This window comes from Aphelocoma coerulescens, chromosome 25 (assembly GCF_041296385.1).
Source record: "Aphelocoma coerulescens isolate FSJ_1873_10779 chromosome 25, UR_Acoe_1.0, whole genome shotgun sequence".
Taxonomy (NCBI): domain Eukaryota; kingdom Metazoa; phylum Chordata; class Aves; order Passeriformes; family Corvidae; genus Aphelocoma; species Aphelocoma coerulescens.
Window position 1 is genome coordinate 2,590,987 of NC_091038.1, and position 18,087 is coordinate 2,609,073.

General features: G+C 63.1%; 1 protein-coding gene across 1 annotated transcript; it reads right to left on the reverse strand.

Moving 5' to 3' along the window:
• Positions 1-10,189: 10,189 nt before the first annotated feature.
• Positions 10,190-14,748, reverse strand: MCL1 (MCL1 apoptosis regulator, BCL2 family member). The gene is made up of 3 exons (XM_068995128.1): positions 14,175-14,748; positions 12,247-12,494; positions 10,190-11,692 (listed from the first exon to the last, which is right to left on the reverse strand). Exons 1-3 carry the CDS (start codon positions 14,713-14,715, stop codon positions 11,576-11,578), a joined length of 906 nt encoding a protein of 301 aa, XP_068851229.1. The 5' UTR covers positions 14,716-14,748; the 3' UTR covers positions 10,190-11,575.
• Positions 14,749-18,087: the final 3,339 nt, after the last annotated feature.

Genomic DNA, 18,087 nt, shown 5'->3' on the forward strand with positions numbered 1-18,087 from the left:
GGGGAAGAACCTTTCCCTGATCTCCAACCTAAACCTCCCCTGGCCCAGCTCCAGCCATTCCAAGCCGTGTCCTGGTCACACAGAGCAGAGATCGGAGCTGCCCCTCCTGAGGAAGCTGCAGACAGCGGGAGGGCTGTGTTCTGAAAGAGGAACAAGCCAAAAAACCCAAGTGAAAGTCCCAAACTTCCTTGTCAACCCCTTCAGAGCAGGAACCCCCAGCTCAGCTGCAGCCACAGCCACAGGAGGGTGGTTCCATGGGAAGCTGTTCCATGGGAAGCTGTTCCATGGGAAGCCTTGCTGTGCTTTTTGAGCGGAGAACTGTGGTGTTGCTGTCCTGGTTCTGTGCAGGGCTGAGCTGTGTTGAGGATTTTGTAATAAAATAAAAGGAAAACCACGACATAAGCTGCCTGGCTTTTACTCCCAAAGCTGTGGTGTCAGGGAGCTGTGAATCCCTCATGGCAGATTTCCTGCTCTCTTGGGCTGTTGTCATACAATTGGCATGAAGTGACCACAGGAATCCCAGACTGTTTTGGGGTCATCCAGTCCCACCCCCTGCCACGGCAGGGACACCTCCCACTATCCCAGGCTGCTCCAAGCCCCGTCCAGCCTGGCCTGGAACACTTCCAGGAATCCAGGAGCAGCCACAGCTTCTCTGGGAAGGAAAGCCCAGGGCAGGTGAAGATGAGCAACAGCTTTCAACCGTGGCACCTTTTGTGTGGGAACAATCCTGGGATGTATCCCAGCTCTGGGGGTGGTGTCCCAGTTTTGGAGGAGGGCTCGTGAGAGGAGGTGACGGAACCTTCCTGGGCACAGCAAGCGCCCGGTGCCAGCGTGGGTGGGGACGATGACAAACTGCTCTCCTCGCCAAGCTTCTTCCATCAGCCACCTTCAGGAGCAGCCATCCGCACCACCCCCACGGGGCGGGCGCTCCCCTTCCCCCTGCACCTCCTGCCATCGCCGTCCGGAGCCCGCAGCGGGTCCCGCACACGCTGCAGAGCAGTCACCTTTGCCACCAGGCATTTCTCACGGATTGTCCCCTCACTGGGGCTTTGCTTGCTGAGCCCTGATCCGAGAGGAAAGGGGGTTAAAAACTGGGTTTTCAACAGCTGGGAACGAATCCGAGCGAGGAGAAGCAGCAGCTTCCTGGGGAGGGGGACACTGGGGGAGATGGTGGGGGGAGATGGTCGAGGAGAAGCCTCGAGGAGTGGCTGAGGGCACTTGGTCTGTTCTGGGGGAGGAGAGGAGAGAGGGGAGGTTCACTGCAGCCTACAACTTCCTTGTGAGGGGAAGAGGAGCGGCAGAGACGGATCTCTGCCCTGTGCTGACAGCGACAGGAGCCAGGGAACGGCTGGAGCTGGGCCAGGGGAGGTTTAGGTTGGAGATCAGGGAAAGGCTCTTCCCCCAGAGGGTGCTGGGCACTGCCCAGGCTCCCCAGGGCATTGTCACATTCCCAAGGCTGCCAGAGCTCCAGGAGCGTTTGGACAACGCCCCAAGCACAGGGTGGGGTTGTTGGGGTGTCTGTGCAGGGCCAGGGGTTGGACTGGATGATCCTGCGAGTCCCTTCCAGCTCAGGATATTCTGTGATTCTGGCCAAGTGGAGCTGATCTGGGGGCGGTGCTGTCCCTGGGGGGGCAGGATGGAGGGGTTTGGGGGCGGTGCCGTCCCTGGGGGGGCAGGATGGAGGGGTCTGGGGGCGGTGCTGTCCCTGGGGGGGGGCAGGATGGAGGGGTCTGGGGGCGGTGCCGTCCCTGGGGGGGGGGCAGGATGGAGGAGTCTGGGGGCGGTGCTGTCCCTGGGGGGTCTGGGGGCGGTGCTGTCCCTGGGGGAAGGGCAGGATGGAGGGGTCTGGGGGCGGTGCTGTCCCTGGGGGGGCAGGATGGAGGGGTCTGGGGGCGGTGCTGTCCCTGGGGGGGCAGGATGGAGGGGTCTGGGGGCGGTGCTGTCCCTGGGGGGGGGCAGGATGGAGGGGTCTGGGGGCGGTGCTGTCCCGGGAGGGGAGGGCAGGATGGAGGGGTCTGGGGGCAGTGCTGTCCCGGGAGGGGAGGGCAGGATGGAGGGGTCTGAGGGCGGTGCTGTCCCGGGAGGGGAGGGCAGGATGGAGGGGTCTGGGGGCGGTGCTGTCCCGGGAGGGGAGGGCAGGATGGAGGGGTCTGAGGGCGGTGCTGTCCCGGGAGGGGAGGGCAGGATGGAGGGGTCTGGGGGCGGTGCTGTCCCGACCTCGGGGGTCCCTTCCCCGTTCCCGCACACCCGCGCGGCCCCTGCAGTACCGCGCTCCCACCACGCGGTGGCAGCAGCAGCAGCGCGGGCGGGCGGGAGGCGCTGACCCGGGGCGGCACCGGCGCTGCCGCTCCGCTCGTTGGGCTCCGACCCGGCCCGGGCGGGGCAGCACCGGCGGCCTTTCCTCTTTCCTTTCCTTTCCTTTCCTTTCCTTTCCTTTCCTTTCCTTTCCTTTCCTTTCCTTTCCTTTCCTTTCCTTTCCTTTCCGAACCGAACCGAACCGAACCGAACCGAACCGGGAGGCAGCGGCGGCAGCGCCCGGGGCTCCTCAGCCCCGCGGTGCCGGTACCGGCGGGCGGCGGCGGCGCCGCCACTGCGCATGTGCGGAGCCCGGAGTGCAGTACCGGCCTTTGGCCACCGGGCGGCGACCGGTACTGCACGACCGGCGGGCGGTCCGCGCTCGGTACCGCCTCTGGTACCGCCCCGGCCCGGGACCCCCCTCCGGCCCCGGTCGGTGACACCCCCGGTACCGCCTCTGGTACCGCCCCGGCCCGGGACCCCCCTCCGGCCCCGGTCGGTGACACCCCCGGTACCGCCTCTGGTCCCGCCCCCGGCCCGGGACCCCCCTCCGGCCCCGGTCGGTGACACCCCCGGTACCGCCTCTGGTCCCGCCCCCGGCCCGGGACCCCCCTCCGGCCCCGGTCGGTGACACCCCCGGTACCGCCTCTGGTCCCCCCCCGGCCCGGGACCCCCCTCCGGCCCCGGTCGGTGACACCCCCGGTACCGCCTCTGGTCCCGCCCCCGGCCCGGGACCCCCCTCCGGCCCCGGTCGGTGACACCCCCGGTACCGCCTCTGGTCCCGCCCCCGGCCCGGGACCCCCCTCCGGCCCCGGTCGGTGACACCCCCGGTACCGCCTCTGGTCCCGCCCCCGGCCCGGGACCCCCCTCCGGCCCCGGTCGGTGACACCCCCGGTACCGCCTCTGGTCCCGCCCCCGGCCCGGGACCCCCCTCCGGCCCCGGTCGGTGACACCCCCGGTACCGCCTCTGGTCCCGCCCCCGGCCCGGGACCCCCCTCCGGCCCCGGTCGGTGACACCCCCGGTACCGCCTCTGGTCCCGCCCCCGGTCCGGGACCCCCCTCCGGCCCCGGTCGGTGACATCCCCGGTTATGCCTCTGGTACCGCCCCCGGCCCGGGACCCCCCTCCGGTCCGTGCCCCCGGACAGACCCCGCTCGGACACCGCCCCCGGCCCATCCCGCTCTGTCCGGCGGCTCCCGCGGGATGAGGCCCCGGGCAGACTCCGGGCCGGGAATTTCTTACCTTCGGTGGGAAAACCCAGACCTGCAGAGGATCCCTGGGGAGGAGCGTCTGTGGTGGGAGGTGAAATCTGCTCTGCCAGGGAGATCCTGCCCCAGCTCTGTAACAGCCCTGGAATCATGGAATCACAGAGTCACGGAATGGTCCGGGTGGGAAAGGACCTTGGGGTTCATCCCATTCCCACCCCTGCCATGGCAGAGACACCTCCCACTGTCCCAGGCTGCTCCAAGCCCCAATGTCCAGCCTGGCCTTGGGCACTGCCAGGGATCCAGGGGCAGCCACAGCTGCTCTGGGCACCCTGTGCCCCCACTAATCCCTGTCCCCAAGTGCCACATCCACACAGTTTTTAGTACTCCGGGGATGGTGACTCCACCACTGCCCTGGGCAGCCTGTTCCAGTGCCTGACAACTCTTTCCATGAAGAAATTTTTCCTGATACCTCATTTAAACCTCCCCTGGTCCAGCCTGAGGCCGTTCCCTCTCTCCTGTCCCTGTTCCCTGGGAGCAGAGCCCGACCCCCCCGGCTGCTCCCTCCTGTCAGGGACTTGTGCAGAGCCACAAGGTCCCCCCCGAGCTCCTTTGCTCCAGGCTGAGCCCCTTTCCCAGCTCCCTCAGGAATTCTCCAGCCCCTTCCCAGCTCCATTCCCTTCCCCTCCACTTTTTTTCTTGGGGTGAGGGGCCCAGAAGTGCCCCCAGGACTGGGGGGTGACAGGTGCCCTGGCACAGGGAGCAGCGATCCTGGCCTTGGACACACCCGGCCCCAGAGAGACCCCCAGCAACTCCCCACCCCCGGGCACGGCATCCCCACCCTCACTGGAGCAGTTCCCTTCCTCCTCCTCCCCAGAGAGCACCCCAAGGAGGGAGCTCTGACCCCCCCCCCCCGGCACAGGGACAGCTCCTGCTCCATCCTCCTGCTGTATCCCAGCTCCTCAGCCTGGCCGGGGAAACAAAAATCTCCCCTTCCCTGGGCAGAGCAAAACCCCAGATTTTCCCCAAAAAGAGGCCCGAAGCAAGGCTCGTGCTGGAGATGGAGCCTCTGCTCTGCCCCCGGGGCTCCCGATCCCCCCGGGGCTCTGTCCCTGCCAGCCCAGCCCGGGGCTGCCACACTTGGAGACATCCCCGGGACAGGTGAGCGGGGCCTTCTGGGCCCCCCAGGACCGGGATTTGCCAATCCCTGGGCTGGGGGGGGAGTCAGGGTGGGGTGGGGAGGGTGAAGGTTTGGGGCTGGATTTGAGCTGGTGTTGGGTGAGGTGATGCCCTGCAGTGCCCGGCCAGGGGGACACGGCTGGGGACAGCAGAGCAGGACCCCGGCCCCGTGCCAACCCCACCCCCGAGTGCCCACACCTGGCCGTGGCGTGTCCCGGGCCCCCATCCCACAGCAGCCTGGCTGTGGGGTGCCCCTGCCACCCCTGCCCGTGGATCCCTGGCCACGGGGCCACCCCTGTGGCCCCCAGCCCCACGCATCCCAAATCATCCGGATCCCCCACCCCACGTCCCAGGGTGCTCCCAAAGGTGCCAAAGGCACCCAGGCAGGGGACAAAGCTCCACAGAGACCCTCAGGACCCCCTGTACTGTCCCCACCCCACACCTTGGAGCTGGGAAAGGGGCTGGGAGAGGCTGGGAGAGGCTGGGATCCACGTTTCCCTGGGCAGTGACAGCGACAGTGACAGTGACGCATCCCCAGCCCCGTGGAGGTCTGGGCTTTGTTCCCACCCTGCAGGACCCCCGAGGGGCGGGGGGGAACAGCGGCCACACGGGACAAATGAATTCGGTGTCCAGAGGGACGGGCCACGATGACCCAGAGCAGGGCTGTGCTGTGGCACGGCCTGTCCCCCCTGTCCCCCTCTGGGACACCCCAGTGCCCTCCCTGTTCCCTGCACTGCACCCCCGTGACGGTGCTGGGACACACTGGGGGAAACTGGGATACACTGGGATGCCCCAAATCAGCACTGGGGTGCCTCAAATCAGCAGTGGGGGAAACTGGGATGCCCCAAATTAGCACTGGGACACACTGGGATGCCCCAAATCAGCACTGGGGCACACTGGGGGAAACTGGGATGCCCCAAATTAGTACTGGGACACACTGGGATGCCCCAAATCAGCACTGGGGCGCACTGGGATGCCCCAAATCAGCACTGGGGCGCACTGGGGGAAACTCGGACACACTGGGGTGCCCAAAATCAGCACTGGGATGCCCCAAATCAGCACTGGGGAAACTGGGACACACTGGACATTGCTCCAGATGTCAGAACTGGGGCACACTGGGGAACACTGGGAGTGCACTGGGAGCACGCTGGGCACCGCGGCCCCAGCGGGTGTGGAGCCGTGCCCGGGGCGGTGCCAGGGCCGTGCCGTGCCCGTGCCCGGGGCAGAAACAGGGACAGGGACAGGGACATCGTGTCCTGCCAGCACATTCCTGCCTGAGTCACCGCTGCCTCCTGCCCGGGCAGGTCCGGCCCCGCACCCAGTGACCCCTGCCCCCACAGCCTGGACACTCCCTGTGTCCCCATAACCCCCAAATCCCCCCAAATCCCCCAAACCACAGCCGCTCAACACCCCCGGTGTCCCCCAACACCCTCATGCCGGCGGGGGCTGGGGGTCCGGAAGAGGAGGAGGAGGAAGAGGAGAAAAGGAGGGTGAGGAAGAGGAGGGAGCAGCCCAGGGACCACGGCCAGGCTGGGGAGCCAGGGAAGGGGGGTTTGGGGTGGCACGGGCACCCGAGTTCCTGGAAAAGGGTCCTGGCAGGGCTGTGCTGTAGGGACAGAACCCCAGCGTGGGCTCAGAACCCCCAACCCCGGGCAGAGCCGGGGGACAGCGGGACCTGAGCCCCGGGAGGGGACAGGAGCCGTGAGGGGGGGGCAGGATGGGACCCCACCCCCGCTCTGCAGGGGGGGGGGGGGGCTGAGGCCTGACAGGCTCATGACAGGAGTGCAGTGACACCCGCCCACTCCCGAAACCCAGAGCCCAATGCTCCAAATCTTCGTCATCTCGGCCCAAATGAGTCACCCGCCCCCGCCCCGGCTCCTTCCCCCACAGGGAAGGAAACCAGGCAAACCCCAAACCAGGCAGCCCCTCTCCCCCCAGAGCATCTCCGTCCTGGCCTGGGGGTCCCGTCCTGCCCAGCCCCCTGCCCCAGCTCCCAGGAGCTCCCCACAGACCCCCCGGCCCCAAAAACCCCCCCGTGCCCCACAGATGGAGGGGGAAGGCAGTGAAAATCTCTGCCCCACAAGATCGAGGGGAGCACAGAGCAGCCCCCCAAGCTCCCGGAGCCCCCAGGGGGAAAGGGCCACACGTGGAGCCAGAGCAGCTCCCGCACCGTGACAGCCCCCGGGGCGTGACGAGCCCCAAACGGGCACCGATTTGGGTATTTTGGCCAACCGGGGGATTTTGTGCATTTGCATGAGCCCCTGCTCGGGAGCTTTCGGGGCCGGGCTCAGCCCCAGCTGCTTCCTCAACATTTCCCCCGCCCCAAAACCCACCGACCCCCCCCCCGACCCCCTCCTCGCCGGGGGTCCCAGAGCAAGGGGGGACCCCAAAGCAGGCGCTGAGATGTCCCAGCCTGCAGCACCCCCGTCCACAGCAGCCCCAGCAGCTGCGTTTTAATCTTCAATCTTGAGTTCCCCCCCTTCCCCCCCGCTCTTATTTACAGCCCGCTTCGGGGAAGTCGCGGCGGCTTCTGCGAAAAGCTCTGGCGGGGACGGAAGCGGAAACCTCGGGGTTATCGGCAGGGCTGGGCGGCTTCCAGGAAACACCGACCCCGAAACACCGCCGGGACCCCCCCCCAAAACTGCTACAGGCACCCCAAAACTGCAACAGGCACCTCAAAACTGCTACAGACACCCGCAACCCAAAACTGATACAGGAACCCCCGAACTGCTACAGGAATCCCAAAACTGCTACAGAAACCTGCACCCCAAAACTGATACACGCACCCCAAAACTGCTACAGGCACCCCAAAACTGCTACAGACACCCGCAACCCAAAACTGATACAGGAACCCCAAAGCTGATACAAGAACCCACACCCCAAAACTGATACAGGAACCCTAAAACTGCTACAGGAATCCCAAAACTGCTACAGAAACCTGCACCCCAAAACTGATACACGCACCCCAAAACTGATACAGGAACCCCAAAACTGCTACAGGAACCCCAAAACTGCCACAGAAACCTGCACCCCAAAACTGATACAAGAACCCGCAGCCCAAAACTGATACAGGAACCCCAAAACTGCTACAGGAATCCCAAAACTGCTACAGAAACCTGCACCCCAAAACTGATACACGCACCCCAAAACTTCTACAGGAACCCTAAAACTTCTACAGAAACCTGCACCCCAAAACTGATATAGGAACCCACACCCCAAAACTGATACAGGCACCCCAAAACTGATACAAGAACCCGCACCCCAAAACTGCTACAGGAACCCCAAAACTGCTACAGGAATCCCAAAACTGCTACAGAAACCTGTGCCCCAAAACTGATACACGCACCCCAAAACTGATACAGGAACACGCACCCCAAAACTTCTACAGGAACCCCAAAACTGCTACAGACACCTGCACCCCAAAACTGATACAGGAACCCGCACCCCAAAACTGCTACAGGCACCCCAAAACTGATACAAGAACCCGCACTCCAAAACTGCTACAGGAACCCCAAAACTGATACAGAAACCTGCACTCCAAAACTGATACAGGAACCCGCACCCTAAAACTGCTACAGGCATCCCAAAACTTCTACAGGAACCCCAAAACTGCTACAGGAATCCCAAAACTGCTACAGAAACCTGCATCCCAAAACTGATACAGGCACCCCAAAACTTCTACAGGAACCCCAAAACTGCCACAGAAACCTGCACCCCAAAACTGACACAGGAACCCGCTCCCCAAAACTTCTACAGGAACCTGTACCCCAACACCCCCCCAGCATCTGCACCCTAAAACTGCTCCAGGCACCCATCCCCCACAGGCACCACCAAATTGCCCCAAAACTGCTCCAGACACTGGCACCCTCATTCCACCCCCCCCAGCCCTTGCACCCCAAAACTGCTCCAGGCCCCTGCACCTCAATTCCTGCCCCCCAGCACCCACACTGCCACCTGCACCCCAACCTCTCTGAGCCATCAGCACCCCAAATTCCCCCATGCACAGCACTCCAAACCTCCCCCAGGCGCCCACACCCAAACTGTGGGAGCCATCAGCACCCCAAACCCCAGGAGCCAGAAACACCCCAAGCTCCAACCTGTACCCCAAATCCTCCCCAGGCACCCACACCCCAAACCCCAGGGAGCCACCTACAACGCCCCAACACCCCGCAACCACCCACACCCAAATCTGGGAGCCACCAACACCCCAAACCCCTGGAGTCACACACACCCCACTCTCCACCTGCACCCCAACCCCTCCCAGCCGCCCACACCCAACCCCTGGGAGCCACCAACACCCCCAACTCCTCCCAGCTACCAACATCCCAACCCCCGTGGAGTCCCCAACCCCCCGAGACGCCCCCACAGCCCCCACACCCCCCATCCCTTTGCATATTTCCATGGCAGAGGCCCCGTTTTGCATTAACACCCCGGGGAACCGAACAGACCCAAAATAGTCCCCACAGACACTGCATTAAAACAAAAAAAAAAAAAAAAAAGAAAACCACCCAAGAACAAAAAAGAAAAAACCAAAAAACCAAACTAAAACAAAAACCACCCCAAAAAAGCAGAAAACCCACAGCCAGCAGCAGTTTTGCAGTCTCGGCACAGCAGGGCTGAGTCACTCCGAGTTGTTTTCGGGAGCCAGGGCCTGGCCAGCACCTTGGCAAGCCACAGCCTTGTCCCCCAGAACGGGGGCTCGGTGGCCCAGGGCCAGCAGCCCTGGCACAGATTTAGGGGCAGGGAAATCCTTTGCCTCTCCAGAGGGGATTTTCCAGCTGAAGCTCCCCCAGCAGAGCTGCTCGGGGCAGGAGGGGAGCTGTTCATGGAGCTGGGAGAGGGACACATCCACATCCCAAACCTGTGGGGATGGGAATTTGGGGGCCACAGGGGAGGTCAGGGGGTGCAGGGTCCTCTTAAAGAGGGAGGAAAAGAGATCCCCACGTCCCCTAAAAAGGGGGGGGAAACTGCAGCAGCAGCTCGCTGTGCCCAGGCAGGAGGCACACAGCAGGGCTGGATGAGGCCCTGGCACAGGTTTCCCAGAGAATTGTGGATTCCCCATCCCTGGAAGTGTTTCCGGGCAGGTTGGACAGGGCTTGGAGCAACCTGGAAGGTGTCCATGGTATGGATGGGGTAGAACAAGATGAGCTTTAGTGTCCCTCCCAACCCAAAGCAGTCTGGCATTCTGTGACCAAAGCCCCACAGCGAGCACATCCCCATCCCTGGAGCGGGCAAGGAGCACATCCCGAGGACAGGAACGTCCCTGTTCCCGGGGCTGCAGGTGCCCCCGGGGGTGGCACAAGCCCAGGCTGTGCAGGCACCGAGCACGAGGCACCTCAGGGGCTCTCCCCACCCACACCCAGGGGAACCCCAGAGGTGACACCACACGCCCCGAGCCCTTTTCCACAGCCCACGGAGGCTTTTCCAGCAATCCAGGCACTGCTGGAGCCCCAGGGGCAGCAACAGGAGCTCAGCCCCTCCTTGGGGGACACGGCGAGTTTGGTACCAGAGGAACGAGAACAAAAGACATTTATTGACCAAACTGCAGCTTGCTTTGCACACAAGCAGGGCCTGGCTGTAGCACCATCGCTGATCTGGGCATGGCTCAGGCTGTGGCTCACGTCCTGGGGACAAGGACGGTCCCCATGAGCCCTGCGAGCCCCCTGGGAGCCCAGGGCCACCCCCGAGGGACCCGCACAAGCCAGAGGCAGCCCCAGGACGTTTTACATTCAAACATCAGCTTTGTCCAGCTCGTGGCTTGGAGGAGCAAGAGGAAGGGAAGACAAGGAAGTGGCCAGAGCGACTTCCACAGCTCCCCGCCCCCGCCAGGAGGGCAAGAGCGACCAAAAAAAGGATTAAAACAAACAGAAACATCAGCTGTTGCCAGCCAGCCGTGGTCACACCGAGCCCACGAGGCCGCTGCTGCTCGTCACCCTCCCTGGCTGTGCTGCTCAAGTACTTGAGGGAAAGGCTCGAGTGGAGTCAAGGCAGGAGGAGAGGCTTTGCCACAAAAATGCCACTTCCCGTGAGGAATGAAGCACAGTGCACCCACATTCAGAACAAATTCCTCCTTTTTGTATCGCCAGCTCTGTAAAAATGTATATATTCTACAGATTTATAGATATTTACAGGTTCTCTACATCCTCCCCAGCCCAAGGGGGGGTTTTTTACGTACTTACAAAATGCACTCCCTATTTCTCAGCCGTCTTTGTGCAGCCAGGAGAGGCTGGACGGGGCCAGGACACAGCTGGGTGTGACCCCAGCCCCTCCAAGCCCCTGCCCCACAGGGAGGGAAGGGGCTGGGCAGGGCTCCAGCTCCATGGCAGAGGGTGCCAGGTCCTGGCTGCTGGCACAGCTCTGCCACTGCCAGGGCCCACTGGCAGCACCTGGGGGAAGGTGCAGGCTGGCACATTTCCAGCATCCAGTGCTTCTGCTCCAGCAGCAGAGCTGTGAGTTTAGGCAGAGCAGCAGCAGCAGAAGGTGCTATTTCCAGAAAAAACCCCACAACCACAACCCTCAAACATCTGCTCCAGGCTCAGCTGCCTCGCCCAGCCCAGGAGGCCTCAGTCCAGGCAGGAGCTGCTGGAGCTCCCAGATGGTTCCCTCTGGGATCGAAGTGAAGCAAAGTCCACTTGAGTTGCCCAGCACCATCCTCTCGAAGGAAGCAGAGTGACAACTCTTCCACACTCTGTTCCCAAAGCAATAAATCCTCCATCAGCACCCACAGCCTCGGATCACACCTTCCTCCTCCTCAGGAAAGAGCTGCTCCGGGGATACCTCGATATCCTCCTCAGGTCACTCAAGTCCAGCTTCAGCAGCAGTCCCCGGGGGAGCAGGCAGCTCTGCAGCCCCAGGGAGCCAGTCCTCCCAAAGTCCTGGTCCTGGGCAGCGCCAGCCTCACCGGATCATGTAGGCCAAGCCAGCCCCCAGGCCGGCCACTCCTGCAAACGCCATCAGCACGTTCCGGATGCTGCCCTCCAGGTCCTCCACTCGGAAGAAGTCCACAAAGCCCTCCTGGGAGAGAGAAGGGATGGTCATTGCCCTGCTGGGCACCCCTCGTGGGCAGGAGGGCATGGCAGGGGGGGAACAGCCTGCCTGGCACACCCCACTGTGCTCCCCCAGCCCCATTTCTGCCCAGCACACCCCACTGTGCATCCCCCAGCCCCATTCCAGCCCAAAACATCCCCTGTGCTCCCCCAGCCCCATTTCTGCCCAGAACACCCCACTGTGCTCCCCCAGCCCCATTTCTGCCCAACACATCCCCCCCTGTGCTCCCCCAGCCCCATTTCAGCCACCACAGCAGCCGTGGGCCAGCTCCAAGTGAGCTCAGCCCCCCCCAGGATTGCCCTGGCTTTGGGAATGCTGCCCCCAGGCTGGGCAGGGACACGTTTTTAGTTCAAACCACTTCATGCAGCTCATGGTGAGTCCCTCCTGAACCCCCACCAGCCCCCTGGCTCCAGCCCCGTGGTTTTCCCTGGAAGCTGTGAGTCAGCACTGACACACACAGAAACAGGAAAACGCTGGAATGTTGGGAAAAGCCCAGGAATTCGGGGCAGGCAGTGACTCACCCAGCCCCCCTGGCTCTCGAGCCACTCGCGCTTGGACGAGACCAGGGCGTCCGTGATGATCCCGGCCAGGGAGCTGATGCTCTGCTCCTGCTTGATGCTCTTCAGGTGCTTGGCCACGAAGGCCCCGAAGGAGATGAGGGTCACCACACGGCCCCAGTTGGTCACCCCGTCGTTGAACAAGTGGGCAGCCACCTCCACCACCGACTGCAGGTCCTCCTCTTGCTGGATCTCCAGCTTCCGCAGCATTCCTGGAAGACTCTGGTTTAAGGGCAGGGACGTGGTACCGAACACCCCCCAGGAGGGGCAGGGACAGGGTGTGACCTCCCCCCCCCGCCCCAGTTGGAGTCCCTACAGCTGCAGGAACCAAGTGTCAGGGATGGAGAGCGAGTCCTGCTTCCTCAGAGGGCTCTGCTGCCCTTCCTCACCTGGGCCAGACAGAAGCCAGCCCCTGACACACTTTTAGTTCCTTCCTCCCCCCTGTCTCAAGCACAGCTGTGGTGTCTGAGCACGTCACACGCCACTGTCTCAAGGCTTCCAAGCCCCAGCACAGCAGAACCACAGCCTGGGGTGAGCTGAGAGCAAGGACAGCCACGAAGGGCCAGCCAGGCGTGTCCCCGGTTCATTAACACGGGACTAGAGCCTGGGAGAGCAGAATTCCCCAGCTCGACCTCCAGTGCCCTGCCGTGAATAAGCAAACAAGCCAAGCCTTTACGAAACCGAAAGGCGTTGCTTGTTGTTGCTCAAACTTGCAGGAAGCCTTCCCGAGGCAGTTCCTCCTCAGCACTCAGGAAATCACCGTCCCTTACAGGAGCCTCGGCCAGCTCACGTCAGCCTAGACATTCCTCCCCAGAGTCATTCAACAAGCACGTCCGGGAATTGGGACAGAGGAACTGATCCCACTGCCTTTCCCACCGGCACAGCTAAGGATGAAACTGAAGCTCTTTGTGTTCAAAAATCAACAAAAAAAAAAAGCGCCAAAAAACCCGGCAAGCTGAGAAACTGGCACATCCTCCTGCGAGGAGGAAGGTGTTTCACCACACGGCACCTCAGGAGGAAATGCAGACACTGCCCTGCTGTGCTGGGCTCCATCCTGACCTGGGATCCGACTGCCCAAAGCAGCTCCAACACCAGCCCCAAGCTGGGAGCTCAGCCCCAGACCAGCCTGAGTTTCACAAACCAGGTCAAACCGGTCACTTCTCACTTCCAGTTCATCCCCAGGACACCAGGCCAGGCACTGGGGGTCAACTTCCTATGGCTGCCTCGGGACTCTGCACAAGTGGGTGAAATGCATTAAAACAGATTTCTCAGGGGAGCTGTGGCTGCCCCATCCCTGCAAGTTCCCAAGGCCAGGCTGGACGGGGCTTGGAGCAGCCTGGGACAGTGGAAGGTGTCCCTACCCATGGCAGGGGATGGGACTGGCTGAGTTTTAAGGTCCCTTTCAACACAAACCATGCCATGGTTCTATGAGCACATTGCCCAGGAGACTTCCCCCCACCAAAAATCCCCTTGCACCTAAAGTGCGGGGGTGAGGATTCGAAACTCCTGAGCTAACTAATCTTTGGACGCTTGGGATTATTTGCACAGTCACTCCGAGCCAAGGGGGACACGAGGAGGAACCAGGGCTAATCTGTAACCAGATTATCTCCTCTGCACACACCAACAGCGGCTTTTCCTCGTCCCAATGGAACAAAGTTCAGTTTCGTTTTTGATCACTTCCCAGGTGCTTTATTAACCCTCTCCGAACCAAGGCCACATCCCACGAATGACCCGGCCGAGAGCGCGGCCACGAGGGCATCACCCCCCGCCCTGCGCGCCCTCCTCAAAGCCCCTCCGGCAACGGGGGCGGGCGGCACCGAGCTCTGGAGATCTCCCCAAAGGAGAGGACGGGGGTCGCGGCCTCCTCCCCGGCGGGTCCGGCTGACACCCACCTTGAAAGGCGAGCTCATGTTTCCGCATGACGCCGTCGCCGATCCTCCGCAGCGTCTCCAGCGCCTTCTCCATCACCGCATCCCCCGCCGCGCCGGGCCGGCCGGGACCACCCAGGAGCCCCGGGAAAAGCTTCTTGGCACTGGGCTGCGCCTCGCCCGCCACCTCCCGCAGGTAGCGGCTGATGAGCTCCAGCGAGTCCTGCCGGAGCCCGTCGGGGGGCCCCGGGGGGGTCCCGGGCAGGGAGTCGGCGGCGGGGCCGCGCTCGGGCTCGGGCTCGCAGCCGTCCAGCTCTTCCTCGGGGCGCCAGAGAGTCGCGCCGCAGCCAATCAGCGCGCGGGACGCGGGGCCCCGGCCAATCAGCGCGCGGGGGGGGTCGGCGCGGCCGCCGGCGGCCCCGGAGCGGTCGCGGGGCGGCTCCGCAGCGGCGGCGGCGGCGGGCGCGGGGCCCGGGCGCTCCCCCGGCTCGGCGGGGCCCAGCGCCGGGGAGCCGCCGCAGTAGAGGTTGAAGCCGATGACGGCTTTCGGCTTCACGGCGAACATGGCGCCCGGTGTAAGCGGCCGGCGGCGTGCGGGCGGGACCGGCGCGGCCGGTTTATATAACCGGCGGCGGTGACGCCGCAGAGGCGGGGCGAGGGCGGGAGCGGGACCGGCCTCTTTCTACATCCGCTTCCGTTTGTCTTGGAGCTGGCGAGGTGCCGGCGTGGCTCTTTGGGTTGAGAAAGAGTGAAAAGAGGGACCACCCCCTCCGCTCCCCGAGCCCGGTACCCCACTCCCGGTGTCCCCGGCTCTTCCCGGTGCCGGGCAGCAGCTCCTCGGCAGTGCCGTGCTGGTGCCCCCTCCCTCAGCCCTCCCAGCACAGCGGGGGCTGGAATCCCCCAAGGCAAAGCCCCCCAAGCACCCAGGATCATCCTCATCCCCCGGGCCACGTGTGCCCCTCCCCTGGCTCAGCCGCCGGTTCGTTCATGGGTTTGCAGCACAAAGCATCCCCCGAGCGCGGGGCTGAGGGTGCCGGCAGCCAGCGCAGCCTCGCTGGTGTGGACTAAAAGGGTTTTGAGACTACGGAGTGCCATCCGTGAGACTGCACCAGCAAGAGGGGTGATGGTTTTAAAGTAAAAAGCGGGTAGATTTAGACTATAAAAGTGGGTAGGTATAGGGAAGAAATGTTTTATTCTGAGGGTTATAAGACATTGGAACAGGTTGCCCAGAGGTGGTTGATGCCCCATCCCTTAAAACATTCCAAGTCGGGAAGGACAGAGCTCTTGAGCAGGCTGCTCTGGTGAAGGTGTTGCAGTAGATGGCCTTTAAAGGACGCTTCCAACCCAAACCATTCCGTGCTTCTCAGGAATCCCACCTGGATCTGTCTGGTTCCAGCCCATTCCAACCTTGGCTCGCTTATCTGGATGTTCGTGGGGAACTGCCCCGTTCCTTCCAGCCCTTGGTGAGTTGTCCCACATCTCTCCCAGGACTGAAACCCCCCTGTGCCCATCGGCTCTGAGGGGTCTCAGATCAGAGCATTCCCCATGTCCTCGGGGCTCGGGTAGGACCCTCTGCCTGTGTGGGTCACCCCGGGGTCACCTGGGTCAGTCTCGGCCTCCTTGGGGCTCTGGGTGTCAATTTTGGTCTCCCCTGGCCCCAGGCCCTACCTGCACCCCTGGGACTGAGCCTGATGCCCTCAAAATCTGCCCTGTTTTGGGCAAAGCTTGGCCGGGGAAGAAGCCTCAGGGGTTTGTGCCAGTGCAGGTGGATCAGACACTCCAGGAACAGGGAATGCCGTGGGTTTGCCCTGGGGTAGTGAGGAAGGACGGGAGATCTCCGACACCCCTTTGCTGGCCCCCTTTCCAGGTCTCTGCTCCATTCCCACCTCCCAGAAAGTCCGGATGGAGAGGTGGGCATGGGGGCAAAGGCTCTGCTGTCCTGCAGGGCTGGTCTGGGGCTGTTCCCACCTGAGAGCCAGTGACCGGCACAGCTCAACAGCCTTGGAGTTCTTTGATGCCTCCCAAGACACTGGAAATTGGGGTCTGGTACCCCCTGAAATCACAGTTACCCCCCAAACGGGTTTCCCTGCAGGCCCTGATGTCGCTCGGGTGCCCAGGGACATGTGCTGGGGCCTCTCTCTGCCACCAAAGGCCACCAAAGTACCCACTGGAGCCCTGGCTCCCACCTGGGAAGTGACACCAGCCCCCAGCCCCCATTGCCCAGTGGCATCACCAAACTGGGATAGGATGAGGGTGAGACACTGGGACAGGGGCCACAGGATGGGGGTCTGGTTTCCCCTCGCAGCACAGGGTGGGCTTTGTGCTGAACCCCCAGCACCAAAAGGGACCCAGGAAAGTCCTTTCCATCCCAGCAGCGGGGTCTTGCGGGCAGGAGATCCCAGTGCCTCGGGGCTCAGGCAGTGGGGGGAGCCCCAGAGGTGGGGGTGAAATGCCAGAGGTTGGGAGAGCACAGCTCCTCCCGTGGGGTCTTTGCGCTGCAGGGAGGCACTGAGAGCTGCCACCAGGAAGAAGCCCCTCCCTGGTCAGCATTTTTGGGGACAAACTGCGGCAAACCCAAGCCTCTGTCCCCATCCTGAGCATCACTGAGCTCTGTTTGGAGCAGCGGGGGAGGCTGTGGTGAGCACAGGGCACAGCCCCATCCCAATGGCCCGGAGCTCTCATGTCCCAGATCTTGCAAAAACCAGGGATGTGCATCCCCCTGGATGTCCCTTCACCCCCCCAGCTCCTGTCCCTGCTGCCACCCCCCCAAACCAGGGCACGAGCATGGCTGGGGGTCCAGCAAGACGAAACTCGTCCCTCTCAAAATCCTTCCCGTGGCCCCAAGGAATGCGTCCTTGTCGGGAAGCGAATTCTTGGCACCGGGAGCAATAACAGGGAGCTCTGGCAGCGCCCAGCACATTTTTGTGAGGCAGTGCCAAGCTTTAGCACAAACACGGCCCGGGCTGGAACAGCGCGTCCCTGCTCGTCCCCTGTGGGTCCCTGCGTGTCCCTGGGGATCGGGGTGGGCTCCAGGGGCTCTGGAATGGCCACTCCTGGGGAATCTGGGACACAGAGGCTTCGGGAGGATCGGAGGATTACGGGGAGCACAGCCCAGCCCAGTGACACCCCCGGCTGGGCCGGTGAGCTCCAGAGGAAAGGTGGGACTGAGGAACAGCCAGGGCCGAAAATCCCAGAGGTGAAGCCTCCAGGGTGGCCGACAGTGGGGACAGAGAAGGGGGGGTGGCCATGCTGAGGCCACATGAGGCTTCCTGGAGGTGGGAAAGGCAGGAGTGGCCGTGCTCCGGCACCCCAGGGATGCTCCGGCACCCCAGAAGGCACCTGGAGAGACCCTGATGGGTGACAGTGGGGACAAAGGTGGCCACGCTGGGACCGTGTGGAAGGATGTCCCTGTGGGGGAGGGCAGCTGGAGCTCCCAAATCTGGGCAGAGATTCGTGTTGAGGACAAGAGGATAAAACCCCTCCCCTGTGTCCCCAGTCTCTGCTGTGAGCCAAGGTGGGGCCTGGCCCCAAAGGTGGGAGACCCCAAACTCCCCTCTCCCAGCGAGGACCATGAGAGGTGGGGAGGGGGCTGCCAGCATCGTCCCCCTCCCCTTCACTGCCCATCCAGCTCTGGGGTGGAATGGGAATGGGAATGACCCCCTTCCATGGCTACCACCCCTGGTCAGAGCTGCTCCTGCTGGTTCTCATCCTGTGGTGTCCAATCCCCTCTCCCTCCTGCACAAGCACACCTGGAAAACCAGGGAAGGACACGGCTGGGGGGCTGTCCCCTCCCTCTGTCCCCCCCCCCACCCAGCACAGGGACAGCCCCGGAGCAGCGACACCCCTTTGCATCCTTCACTTTATTTCCTCTTTCGGGTTTTATTTCCCCTTTTGGGGGTTGTTTTAATAAAAAGCAAGCACAGCACTCCAGAAGAGG

Coding starts and splice junctions, on each gene's coding strand:
- MCL1 (XM_068995128.1), bottom strand. CDS start 14,715: ATGTTCGCCGTGAAGCCGAAAGCCGTCATCGGCTTCAACCTCTACTGC. Junction 12,495..14,174: donor ACATGAGCTCGCCTTTCAAG/GTGGGTGTCAGC, acceptor AGAGTCTTCCAG/GAATGCTGCGGAAGCTGGAG. Junction 11,693..12,246: donor TCGAGAGCCAGGGGGGCTGG/GTGAGTCACTGC, acceptor TCTCTCTCCCAG/GAGGGCTTTGTGGACTTCTT.